The sequence below is a fragment of the Charadrius vociferus genome, unplaced genomic scaffold, assembly GCF_000708025.1.
Source record: "Charadrius vociferus isolate BGI_N301 unplaced genomic scaffold, ASM70802v2 scaffold436, whole genome shotgun sequence".
Lineage (NCBI taxonomy): Eukaryota > Metazoa > Chordata > Aves > Charadriiformes > Charadriidae > Charadrius > Charadrius vociferus.
The window spans coordinates 6,628,970-6,642,590 of record NW_009649187.1 but is presented as its reverse complement, the minus strand read 5'-3'; the positions used below and the strand labels follow the sequence as shown (position 1 = coordinate 6,642,590).

Genomic DNA, 13,621 nt, shown 5'->3' with positions numbered 1-13,621 from the left:
GACTCAGAAGGATTTTTTTCTGTTTAGTAATACACATTACAAAATAAGCATCTGTCTCACAAGTAATTTCTTTTCTGGTGGAGCAAAATAAGCATCTGTCTCACAAGTAATTTCTATTCTGGTGGAGCTAGTTGTTAGAACCCTGACTTTACTATATAAAAACCTTATGTCTGTCTTAAACTCATGGACAAATTAGTCTTCTAATATTCTTTGTTTTATCAGAATGATAGTAACAAAAAGCGCCAAAAAATGGGAGAATGGAGAAAGGATGAAGAACCGTTTTGGTAGTACTTTTTGTTATTGTTGCTCTTGTGCCTCCTGGTGTTGTGAGCTGTGCCAGTTGAGCAGGTGGTTAGAGGGATTGTATGTGGTGGAGCACGTCTGCAGGAGTGTGGGTGTGTGAAGAAGAAAGGTTTTGAGAGGAAAAAAAATTAACTTTTACAGAGAGCTCATTTTGAGCATCGCTGCTGACTTGGTGAGCAACATCTGGCATTCATTCTTGCGCTGTGCTGGGAGGGGCAGTAGATGTTCCCCAAAAATGTGCCTGTATCCCAAGTAATGCACACCTGGGTGTTGTTGCTGTAGGTAAGTCACACTTCTTGTAAGGGAGAGAAAACTACACAGGGATTTTATTTTATTTTTAAACCAAAGAACAATTTAGTTACTTTCCCTGGTGTTTATGTTTTAGATGGCTTGCTGTTTGTTGGCTTTGTTGAGCATTTTATTCTGGAAAAATAACAACATATGGTGAAATAATCTGCTGTCATAAACACAAAGCGGGAGGTGAGAGAGCTTCGTAACAAGAAACTTTCACGTATTTGAGACCAACCCAAATTCATGTCATGCTGTTGGTGATTTAAAACTGGCTTCATCCTCTTCAGTGGTATATGAGGGAAGGTGAGGAAGGTTTCAGGAGATGTTCCCTCTCCAACTGCCACTGAATCAATTGGCAGCAATTAAGTGTGCAGTGCGTGGGCAGCCTGTGCCCCTTGGCTCTATGATGCCTGAGGGATGATGCCTCTCTAGAGCCAAGTTTTGAGAGCCCTGGAAGAACATGAGTTCCCAGGACAAGTGGGGCAGCCTCGTAGAGAGGGGAGGGAACCGTGGAAATTGGGAGCTGTGCAGCAAGAGAGCTGGTGGGAATTTGAAGCATCCTGCTGGGCTCAGGACAGCCATATCCTGAGGGCCTAGGAAGTCACCGGCAAGGACTTGGATACATCATGGTTAGTATGAGAACAAGACAAGACAGAATGTGTGAGGGCTCTCTCCTCCTCTTGCTAATTTTGAAATACAGGCTAGAATAAAAGGGGTTCAAGTTTTCTGTTCAGTGGCATAAAGCGGAGTGGGGGACGGCCAGGTACACTGGCCCTGTTTGCTGCAGTGTGTGAGAATGTCACCCAAGGTGAATGCTGAGTCCCTGTGCGCTGTCAGGACCTTTCTTCCAAAGGTCGTTATGATTGCTCTGCCAAGCTCCCGCACAAATGGTGTGCGTCACTTCCCAGGGAACAGGTCTGCCTGCTGACAGGCGAGTGATGCTGCCCACCTAGCACCTGCTGATCCTGCCATTTCATCTGAAACCCGTTAAATACCATGAATCCATACTGAGAATTGACTTTTTCTTTTTAAATTGCAGGATACAAAAAGAAGGTGCCATCATGTGAATGCGAAACAGCTCAATGAGAAACAGGACACCTGGGAAGACTGAGCTGAAACTGCTTGTGCACAGGATGACAGACTGATTTGCTGTTGGAGACAAGATTCAGGAACCCCCCCTCCTCCAAAAGACTTTCCTGAGTGAAAGGAGAGGAGCAGGAGGAAGCACACAAAAGAGCAATGGGAATTGAGGGCCATGGTTACTTGAGATAAATGGCAGATCCCTGGGAGTCTAGCCTTGTAGCTGTTTGCTTTAGCTTTGTCTCTCTCCGCAGCTGCTCTTTCTTTTTTGCGAGCTGCTGCTGGGTACTGCCACGGCAGCACTGGAGATTTCAAGAGCGACGTGGGTGCAGCGTGTGAGGAGGGGGTGGGCAGCCCGCCTCACCATGATTCAGTTGTGGAAAGTAGTGCGGCACGTGCGACAGCTGGAGCTCCACAGATTGATCCTGCTGCTCATTGCGTTCAGCCTGATCTCCATGTGCATCCTGGCTTACTACGTCACTAACAGTCCCAAAATCAAGGAGCCACCACCCCTGCCCTTCAGTGACTGCAGCAACCAGCACCGCATCTTGATCCCGCCACAAGCCAGCTGGAGGCTCACGAAATCTGTGGACACCTCACGCACAGATCCTGTGGTGCTAGTGTTTGTGGAAAGCATTTACTCCCAGCTGGGGCAGGAAATAGTGGCCATCCTGGAATCTAGCCGATTTAAATACAGGACAGAGATCGCCCCTGGCAAAGGGGATATGCCCACCCTGACAGACAAAGACAGGGGACGCTACGCTCTTATTATCTATGAGAACATCCTTAAATATGTGAACCTAGATGCTTGGAACCGAGAGCTGCTGGACAAATACTGTGTAGAGTATGGAGTGGGGATTATAGGCTTTTTCAAAGCCAATGAGAACAGCCTACTCAGTGCTCAGCTCAAGGGTTTCCCCCTTTTCCTACATTCCAACTTGGGACTGCGGGACTATCACATCAACCCTAGTGCTCCCCTGCTCTACGTCACCCGGGCTAATGAGGTAGAGCAGGGTCCTCTGCCTGGTGATGACTGGACTGTGTTCCAGTCAAACCACAGCACCTACGAGCCAGTGCTGTTGGCCAGCACGAAGTCCTCTGAGTCCATTCCTCACCTGGCCACCCACAAAGCATTGCATGCCACGGTGGTGCAGGACCTGGGTCTGCATGATGGGATCCAGCGGGTTCTCTTTGGCAATAACCTCAATTTTTGGCTGCATAAACTCATTTTCGTGGATGCCATTGCCTACTTGACTGGCAAGCGCCTCTGTCTCACGCTTGATCGCTATATTCTCGTCGACATCGATGATATATTTGTGGGAAAAGAGGGCACTCGCATGAAAGTGTCTGACGTAGAGGTAAAACCCCCAGAATAGTTACAGGCCCCAGAAAAATTCCTCGTGTGTGCGGTATGCCAGGAAAGTCCAGGTTGCATTTAATTTGAGTGAAAGAATTGATTGCTGCAGTTGTTCTCATCTTAAACAGAGAAGTAGCCTGTAAAGCTACTGAGGCACTGTATGTGATGCTCTGAACAGGTTTGCAGGTTGTGATGAAGGTTAAATAGAGCATTTTTCATTCTGGGACCTGTAGCCGGCCTCTCTGATTTTAAGAGGAGGATGCCTGTGGTGGTCTATTCTGTCTCCTCTTTAACATAGGGAACAAGTTTATGCAGATTTCCTCTGTCAAACTATTTGTAGCTGTAAACTCTACCTTTCAAAAGGAAAAGGCAAGTTGTATTAGAATAGAATAGAAAACTGTATTTGTTATTTTATTATTTATGATGATATATGTAAATGGTATATATTATATTGCAAAACTAGGCCAGTCCATGAGGTGTCAACTGCTATAGTCTTTGTTACAGCCATCTAGCTTTTCAGGACATAACCAAAGTGGGAAAAGAAACGTTTTCTCTCACCCTTCATTACACACCCTTCATATCCTACCCCCATCCCTGGGAAGGAAATATCCAAAAATTCACCAGGGAAACATGCTCAGACTAAGCCTTCATGAGAACCGTCTCTGTGGCCTCACGATTGGGAAAGAGGTGCCATCTTTGTGGTTTGCTTTCCTTGGCAGTTCCTTAAATAATACAGTGACTTATTAGGAAAGGATATGTAAAGGCACAGAGAGAGAGATTTTGTGAAAGAGAGGGAAGCAAGACAGGCAAACGAGAAAACAAGTAGGAAGAAGGTAAGAAACTAAGTGCCCCTTCTAAATCTCTCTGTCCTTGGAAGTATGTGATAAAGTGTTCTCCTAAGTCTGTGATATGTGTACATATGCTGCCTCATGGAGCCAAGGGCTTGCCTTTGTACCTTCCCCATCAGTTCTGGTTTGTAGCCATTGAGGCGGGTGCATTGCTTGTTTCTCCAGCTATGCTGAGGTTGTTCCCAGAGGTATGAGGCCCCAGGCCTTTCACTCTGGCTTCCCATTTAGCACCTCCATCCAGGTCCTGGATGGAGTTCCCTGGGTACCAGCCATGATGGTACCAGCCATGATGGTACCAGCTGCCTTAGCATTTTTCCAAAACAATTTCAAAGTGAAGCACCCTTTGACCTTTCATCAAAGGTGACAGAACATTTGAGGCAAAGGTATAAAACAAAATACTATTGTACATGTGTCCCCTTACCTGAACTGAACCTCATCTGTTACATGTTCCCGAGAGCACTCTTCCACCTCACTACAAGTCTTACCACCTTTTCTACGTGTTTTACGCATCCATGCAAGACATATCTCAGTTCATCTCCATTTTTTCAGGTCTTTGAGATTTTAAGTTCTGCTTCTGATCCCAAGTTTAGCTTGGGGAAAAGGAAGCCCTTGCATTCTGTTTGGAGCTAGCTTTATCTTTTCAGTTCATTTGAAGCTGCATGCCTGAAGCAGCTCTGATTGCATGCCATTATTTATTTCACTTGCGTCATTCTTTAATAATTCTTTAGAGCCACCTTTGACCGTAACTCTCCAAGCAAACAGGTATAGAAAAAGTGTTTCCAAGCAGACGGGTGTAGAAAAATATAGTACTTATTTAAAGAAAATGCTAACATTTTCTTCTTTTCACTTCAGTGTCCCTGTGTTTTGAGGTGCCGAAATGCTCTGAAAGCTTTTTTTGAAGGATCACAATCTTGTCTTGGTTCAAAGCAGGCCCTGCCTGCACCCTCTAGTCCAAACTGGGAGAGATTCTCACCTCTGTAGTGTTTGTGCAGGTTACAGACCTGTGTGAGAAAACAGGAGATAGGTGGCCAAAGCTCTTGGAAACAAAGGCTGCTCTAGTGATGTTAAAAACAAACCCAGACAAGATAATTCCCAGAGATGCTTTGTTTGGGTTTTAACAGGGTGAAATGGAGGAATAATCTGTGATCAGTAAGCAGAGAATCTCGGGCAAAGCAGATAAAACCCAGATTTATCCATTTAAAAGAAGCTGTCTGATTGCAGAGCCACGAGAGGTTAATGAATTTTTATTTTTTAAAAGCGAGAAATAACTACATGGATTTGTTGATAGCCCCTCCCCATGGGGAGAGAAGGGGATATAATAGTGACAGAACAGCTGGCATTTCCTTTGGCCTTTTATATGAAAGCTCTGTTTCAGGGCTGTTATCTCAACACACAGCTCCTTATCTTAAAGCTTAGATTACAGTCGTCAGGGTAGCGGTTTGAAGATTGGATGTTGTGTGAAGGTATAAAATTGACTCTGCTGTCCCAGTGAGCCTGTTTGCCATACGCAGGTCCACGTTCAGAGAGCTTCCCAGACAAAATTACTATTAAAAGAAAGTGCTGAATATAATTTGATCAAATGCATACCCATGGTAGATGTCCTGTGTGAGAGGATAAATGGTTTTTGTGATGCTTAAAGGAGGGCTGAACAGCTTTCTTCTTTAAAAAGAAAAAAAGGCATTGTGCTTGCTTTTACTTTAAAGATGATAACCCTTGAGTTCCTGTTTCTACTGAAGGGCTGCAGCAGGAGCTTGCAGTCCTCAGTTGAAGTGAAACAGTTGGAAGTTGCACAGGGAAAATGTTTTTCCCTTGTAAAGTTTACCAGAGATTTGAGCTGCATGTAATTAACAAAACAAAATCTCAGAGAATCCCTTCTCTTCTCGATTATTCCACATTCAGTCTCTTCTAAAATCATAATCCTTGGAATTTACCGAACCTCCATGGAACTGACCAACAAAGATGAGACATTTCTAATGCAAAAGGATCTGGCTTTTATGATCCTTCCTGGTCGTCTTTAGGTATGGTGAAAGAAGATTAAGTAGATGAGGTTTTGCCTCTTTTGCTGGTAATCTCTACGAGGGCATAAATAGCAAGCAATCATTGCTAGCAAGTCTGAGAGCAAGCGAAGTGAAAATCAAGGGCAGTCATTTCATTTGGGTTATGAATGGTGAGGGTGGCTGTCAGCCAGCTCTTGCCTTTCTAAATTGCAGAGGATGATCTTACCTGAAATGAAAATATTCAGCAGTTTCTAACTCCGATTCTGACATTGTAGGGGAGGTAGAAATACCGGTACCAGGAATGCTTTCTCTTTTGACAGCGCTGTTTTGAGCTGTGCCAGTGCTACTGCTGGGCAGTGAGAGAACTGCAGAAAATCTTCTTGAGAATGTGCTACCCAGTGTCCACAGGGGCAGTTCCTATGAAAAAAGTGTTTCTGCAACGCGTTCCTAGTTTGCTTTGCAGGAGCATTAGAGAAGAGGCTGTCAAAGCACTCTGCTTTCTTCCTCCTTTTTTTATCATCTGTTTATCTTCATTTGTCCATGTGCTGTTTTCCTAGACCTGTGCTATCCTCTCTTCCCAGCATCTGACTCTCAACCTTATTTCCCTCTTTTCTTTTGCCTCTTTTTAGAGGGACCTGAGATAGGAAAGGTAATATTTAGGGTTTACATGAAACCGCTAAAATCTCTACAAACGCTTTTGGAAGTTAATAATTTCTTAGCTAAAAAAGCAGACTTGCATGCAAGTTTAGCCCTGTATTACTGCAATGCCAAGGACATCATGCCATCTTAGAAGAGGATTAGGTCCTAAAGAAGCAACCTAAAAGAGGGTACAGTCAGGGTGCTGTGGCTTCCCCTGATTTCTTCCTCGCTCTTAGAATTTTAACCCCATTGAGAGAGTTTTTACCTTTCACTGGGTGGCATCCAGAGCTTGTAGTGACTGTTGAGTAAATCTTTGCAGATCCATCAGTGAGATTATGTAGGTTTTTAATGTGTTGCAACAAAAGGCACAATTTTAAACTTTTTTCCCCTGACATTTGCTTAGAAGTAAATATTTATCATCATTTGAGATTATAAAAAAGCCTTTCTTAAAGTGATGGGCAATGAACATCAGACTGAAGTTTAGACCTTTTTTGCATTGTGCACTGGAATGTAGATGTCTCTCCCTTGGGCGTGCAGCGTGGCTGCCCCGATTAAGTACTAAAGGCCTCCCAAAAATACAGGTCGTGAGTTGCAGAGGATGTTCTCTGATAGACTGTGACAAGCATGAAGCGGGTCTGGCCTTGATGTGGCTTATGAGTTCTGGTGGCCAGTGCTGGCAATCTCTTGGAGACCCCGTCTGTCCTTCATGGGGTGAGCCTTGCTGAGCTTCTAGCAGGGAGCTGAGCTGGGGAAGGGGCCTTTCTGGCTAGCTAGTGGACTTGGCTACATCTTGGAAGGATTTTTGGAATGGAAGGTAGTTAGAAAATATAAAACTGACATACTTGGAGGAGTTGGAGGGGCATTTTTCTAGAGGAAGAAACTTTGCTTTTTAGAGATGGGGGATAGCTAAAATGCTAGCCTTCTGTTCTGAACCACGGGAGCAACTAGATTTCTTAAATATGCACATGCAGATCTGTTTGCATCTGGCTGGCTATTTTATATCTTAATGGATAGCTTACTCCGCATTTCCTGATTGCCTTTCATTTAAGAATCTCAGAGCACGTTATGGATATAAATGAAATGACACTTGAGTCACCTGTAAGATATTATTAGTACTATCATATTCATCCCACTTAATAAAAGAGAAACAGAGCGCAGAGGTGTCAGACCAGAGAGAAGTGCCATTTTCCCGACCCGTTCCCACATCTGTATTGTTTCACCTTACTACAGCTTACAGACCTTTTTGAAGTAGTGTGCTAGGGAGCAGTGAATGCATAATTTGTTGAAACAAATATTTCACTTGGCAACTTAGTCTCTTTTATGCTGTCCAGGGGAAAGGCATTTCTTCAAACATATGCCGTGCCACCTTATGGATGTGGCTGTGAAAAGGACCCAGCATCAGCAGAGGGGTGGCACACGATTAACAATAAACGTGCCAAGAAAGTAGGACTCCATAGGGCTCCGTAGTCTCAGAATTTCTGGGGCCCCCACGGTTCCTCCCCGGACCCTCCCTGGACACAAAGGATTGCTGCCTGCTGGAGCAGGGCTTTTTGGGATTTATCATCAGACAGATGTGTTGTCATGGAAACCCCAGACAGGCTTTAAATCTCCCTCAGTGCAGAGGAATGCTAAGCCTCTTAGTTGCTGTCTTTCCTCCCTCCACCTTCCTACCCGAGCTTTCATGGCGGTAGAGAGAAGTGGTGAGGCTTGGGACAGCTGTGGAGACAAGAAAAGAAAGTGGGACTTTGTTGTCTAAGATACTGAGCAATGTGTTCAAGGGGCTGGTCCCAAATTTGATGTGGTATTCTCATCCAGCTGGGCAGACAGGTGCTTCTCTGTAGAGATATGTACGTCTCTTCATCTTTGCTCTGTGATGTATGGGATGCGTCCCTGTGTCTCACGGGGATACGTATGGGGAACTTGACCTCCCATTGCCTATTCTGGATCTTGTGCAGCGAAGGAGACTTCAGCCATCAGTGCTGCTGGCATGACACCTTTTAAAAGCACTGCTTATGTTTGTGACAGTTTCTGGAGATGTCACGTGCCATACGTTTCTCAAAATATTACTCTTGGGTGGGGGCTGGGGTAAGGATGTGGTAGGCATGGGGCCATGAAGAAGCTGGGATCTTTGACATTTGTCCCAGGCTGATTTGATGTCACTATTATGTGGCTGTGGGGAGGAGGACCGGGCAATTAAGTGCATCTCTAGGGAAAAGTCTGAAAGCATGGTTCCTTCAGAGAGAGCATTGAGTGTCTGCAGCGCTGCAGAAATAATTTGTCTGGTCTTCCCACCTTGCCGTGTGTGAGAGGTGATGGGCTGCCTGCCTTGGGAATAAAAACACTCAGCAACTTTGCTCCAAGGTACATTTGTAGTGGATGGGTGATTAAAGTAAATTACAGAAGTCTTCATTTTTAAATTAGTGTGATGGTGAGTGTTTGGTCAACACAGTGTTGAAATGTTAGTGACCGCACTGATTCATGAGGATGTTAAGGCTGGTTGCTCCGCTGAATGTGAGTCTGCATTTGTGAGTGCACTTTCACCACTGAGGGAGCAGTGTGCCTGACAATGCCTGTAGAGCGTGAGCCATACGAAGGCAGCATTGTAGTGCTCTTTTGTGCTGGGGGAGGGCAGCTGATACAGAAAGATCTGCCCATCTCCCCTGTGCAGTTTGAAAGGTCTGTATGCTTTCCCCAGTATTATGTGCCAAGTTGTTTGTGTATTTGCATCTAGCCCAAGTCTGCTGTTGAAAGGTCATCACCTTAACCTTGGTGCAGCCACTGATCCATTGCTTTCTTAGAAAAGCTATTAAAATCTAAATAACTGTCTAGGCAAGGGCCATCTCTGTCACCTGAGAACAGCCCTCCTGCCAGGTCCCTATTTGATTAAGAACTTCTCCCATAGGGAGCTGCACCAGTGATACTTTCCCAAAGCACACAGGTGGCAGCAGAGCATGCATCTCGAGGCTTCTCTCTTTTTATTGTTTTCCAGTAGAAGAAATTTGATTGGAATTCATTTTTTTCTTACTTGTCTGTGACATACTGAGCCTCTGGGTTTTTTTTTTCTGTCAAGGCTGTCTGCTGTCTTTGTCTGCTGCTGGACCCTGGGATTCATGGCACAAGGCTCCTTCCCTTTGGCTATACCAATTACTTGGAACATTTAAAACAGGCACAAGTGAGCAAGAGAGAACCTGTAGGAGATGCCATGACTGTGAATCTCAGCTCCCCCAAGTTTTCTTTCCAGAGTCCAGGAAACTTTCCTGCTACAAAAGGATTTTGGCACTTTCAAGGGGCACAAAGCCAGGGATACATCCCTGCTGTGGCAGGACTCCTTGCATGGGTAGTTCTGCAAATCCACCTTTCCTATCTAAATAGAAGCCCCCTCCCTTTGGATCACTTAGTTACTTTTCACGGTATTATTGACTTCTCTTCCGTCAACTGTGCACCATGTGCAGCCCCATCTTCCTTTTCATTAACACATAGGCCCAGAGAAAGGGCAGAGGTTCAATAGCAAAGTCCCAGTCTCCCTGGGAGAGGAAGGGAGCGTTGAGGTTGGACCTGTAAAGAGTAAGGGATCTGTTGCATGGAAGTGAGATTTATTGTCCCTTTGCCTTAGCACAGACAGTCTGGGTCCTTCATGTTGAAGTGTACAGCGTCATCTGACTGTGGATTTGAAGTGTCATCATTTAGTACAGCAGGACTGCTTCAAGTAAAGACTCTGTATGTGGAGCACTTGGCTACTGTGCTTCATTTCCCAGGCAACAGTGCCTGAAGCCCCATCCCCTGTGATACCTCTTCTGACTGAACTGGGCACCAGTAAAGCACAGAGAAACATTACACAGCAACTGAATATGAACGTTTCTTTTTCCTTTCATTCAAACAGGCTTTACTGAGCACCCAGAATAAGCTGAGAACTTTAGTCCCAAATTTCACCTTCAACCTGGGCTTCTCAGGGAAATTCTACCACACAGGTAAGCCCTTGGCACCCTTTCATCCCAGTGCATGTGTACGGCCCCCATGTTCGTGTGTGTGTGTGTAACACGTTTTAACATGTTAAAACGAGAGCATGATTTTCTGTTGGAAGGGCTCAGCATTGCAGGGGATTAGCCACTGCTTTGAAATATTGAGCCCTTCTTCTGCCTTTTGTTTTTGTGCTTTCTTTTCTGCTCTCTGTAGGTACAGATGAGGAAGATGAAGGGGATGACATGCTGCTCAAACACAGGAAGGAATTCTGGTGGTTCCCTCATATGTGGAGTCACATGCAGCCTCATCTTTTCCACAATGTCACTGTGCTGGCTGAGCAGATGAAGCTCAACAAACAGTTTGCTGTGGTAAGAGGTGTCACAGTTTATTTCCTTTACAGTATGAAAACATTCTTCTCTTGGAATAGGTGTTCAGTCCCTGCTGAACCCAAATACTAGTCTAGTAACTCAGCTGCATTTAAGAAGGGCAGTTCTGAAAGTTTAAATTGGTGCATGGCTCCTGCTGTCTTCAGGCAAGAAACACCGTTCGCATGCCACGGGAAGTGCTTCCTGGCACCTGCATGGCCCCAGGCAGCTCCCTACGTTCCAGGGTGCAAATCCCAAGGCTCTTGTTTGCTGAGGTGTGAACTTGTAGCGTTGCCATCCAAATCGAATTAACTTACAAACTCTGGCAGTGAGAAAGCATTTCCTTTCCTATCCTTATTCACTGTGGTTTTGTAAGGAAGTCACCTGCTCGGTAGTGTAGAATGCTCTGTGTGCTAACAGCCCTACTTCTGGGCTCCCCAGACAATGCTGGAGGAAGTTACTTATCTAGGAAGTCCAGGGAAAATGCCCTGCGTTTTGGCAGAGGAGGGGGAAGCCTTGAACATCCTGCATTGCTGGAACAATGTCTGCTTGATGCTTACAGCCCAGAGTTGAATGTAGCGTACATGTTTCTCTGAAAAGAAATACCTCTTCACCTCTAGTTTGGTTCTTTTGATGGTAATCCCCTTGGGAATAGCGGGCTGCTGTCTTGTGTTCCCATGACACACACACAGATTAGGAATGATCTTGAATTCAGAGCACAGTTGCAGCATTATAGAAACAATTTAGGCTCCTTCTTTTCCTGGTTAAATAACAGTGGAGTCTTTTGCAAAGAGAGACAAAGCGCAGAACACAATTACACATATTTAACATAAAACAGGCTAGCACTGGGAAGGAGAAGGTTGTTGCTTCATTTAGGGGCTCTGGTTTTATTGTACACCACCAGGGCAGAGTTGTCATCACTCATATTGTTACCAGAACCACACAGTGGAATTAAAAACCATGAAATTCAAATATTTCCTGTCATTTTAGTATAGCTCCAGGCCCCATATCTTCACCCTCAACAGTCTCTTGCTTCATGTCTGCTTTTCTTTGATTTGGTAGAGACAAGACAGATCCCAGTCGTCATCTTTCTTCTGTATCAGTTAAGGAAATTTTGTTCTCCTCCTCTAGTGACTGAGATCTAGGCATTGTGGGAGTGAGATGTGTCACTTAACAGCATTGATTAGTTTGTAGTAACCAAGGCACCTGACCTGAGGCTTGTGAATTAATCTGATTTGTCACACCTGCAAGCTACAAGACCGTTATTACAGCAGCTGTTACCAATGCTGAACATCCTTGTTGATATCGAATCACCCTTATAATTGTAGAGATAAATAAAATGAGAAGTACAAGCAGTATTTCAGGTTTCCCAGTCTGAAGAGTTTTCATGTTACTTGGTCACCATGCTCCAACTTGGAGTCAATTGCTAAATGTGATCATTATTAAGGATAATAGTTGAATATTGAATGATTGAGCTGCATATTCTGCTTCCAGGAGCATGGAATTCCCACAGACTTGGGTTATGCTGTAGCCCCCCATCATTCTGGGGTTTATCCTGTCCACACGCAACTCTATGAGGCATGGAAATCTGTTTGGAGCATCCAAGTAACAAGCACAGAGGAATACCCACACCTACGGCCTGCCCGGTACCGGCGTGGATTCATCCATAATGGAATCATGGTGAGCACAGCTGGGCAAGCAGACCCCACTTTCCTGCCCAAGGGACAGTCCCTAGTGACCTGCATCAGAGATACTAATCTTAATACCGTCAGTGTTGCCAAAATTGTTAAGTCAAGCAAAGAGGACGAACTTGGCTAAAGCCAGTCTCTGTGTTTCTCAGTACAGTTCAGAGGTCAGTACTGAACGGAGGGCAAAACCAATCACAACAAGACCAAACTGAGATCCCGCTGACCTGGTTGCACTGCGATGAGTAAATGTTTGGGAGGAATATCAAAAGAGTCCTCTGAACCCATGTCGCTCATGCCCCTTACTCTTTGTGTATTGATCCACAGAGTGCTACTTTGATACGTTCATGTGTAGGTTCTGCTGACTTTGCCTCTTACCTAACTTTGCTTTTCTCTGATATCGCCAGGTTCTGCCTCGACAGACATGTGGTCTTTTTACTCACACTATCTTCTATAATGAATACCCCGGTGGCTCAAAGGAGTTGGACAAGAGCATTCGTGGTGGTGAACTCTTCCTGACGGTGCTCCTGAATCCAGTAAGCTCATCTGAAAGGGGAATCAGTGTACGGGTGTCTTAGCTTATGCGCCTGATGTGAGAAAAGACTATATCCTATGGGAGATTCAGTATAACCAGCCATCATGGTGTGGGTATCTCCAGTGTGATGCTAAGGAGATGTGAAAAAGAGGGCCAAGGAAGTACTTGCTAGTTAATGCTGCCTTGCTTTACACGCTGCCCAGGAAGCATCAGTATTGAATGTTGGCAAGTGCAACACTCCACAGATAGAAACTAGCCAGGGTGACATGCCGAGCATGGCCTGACACAGAATGGGTGTTACCTAGGCTGCTGCAGAATCAGAAGGGAGATGTGGCTCGGCTGCTTCCATTCCATGCACATCTGTCACCTGTTGGCTTCTACTTTGGCTCACTGATGAGTTTTGTTCAGAATAATTACTTTCTCTGGGCTTTTGTTATGGAGTGTTCTCCCCTTTCTTTCAATGTGTATACACTTGAACCAATTTCTGCATACTTTTTTTGTGATGTAGCTGTCACTGTTAGGCATTTTTGGGAGATCTGGGTCTGACACAGGTGTTTCTCT

The 13,621-nt window shown here is 44.9% G+C and overlaps 1 protein-coding gene across 2 annotated transcripts in view; it reads left to right on the top strand.

Annotated features, from left to right (window-relative positions):
- Nucleotides 1–1,791: 1,791 nt before the first annotated feature.
- Nucleotides 1,792–13,621, top strand: part of NDST2 (N-deacetylase/N-sulfotransferase (heparan glucosaminyl) 2) — a 24,821-nt gene continuing 12,991 nt past the window's right edge. For both annotated transcript variants that reach the window (XM_009888777.1, XM_009888776.1), the window contains exons 1-5: nt 1,792–3,032; nt 10,396–10,483; nt 10,689–10,843; nt 12,335–12,520; nt 12,933–13,061. In XM_009888777.1, the coding sequence (XP_009887079.1) occupies nt 2,040–3,032; nt 10,396–10,483; nt 10,689–10,843; nt 12,335–12,520; nt 12,933–13,061 (1,551 nt within the window). In that variant the 5' untranslated portion in view covers nt 1,792–2,039. The remainder of the gene's footprint in view (nt 3,033–10,395; nt 10,484–10,688; nt 10,844–12,334; nt 12,521–12,932; nt 13,062–13,621) is intronic.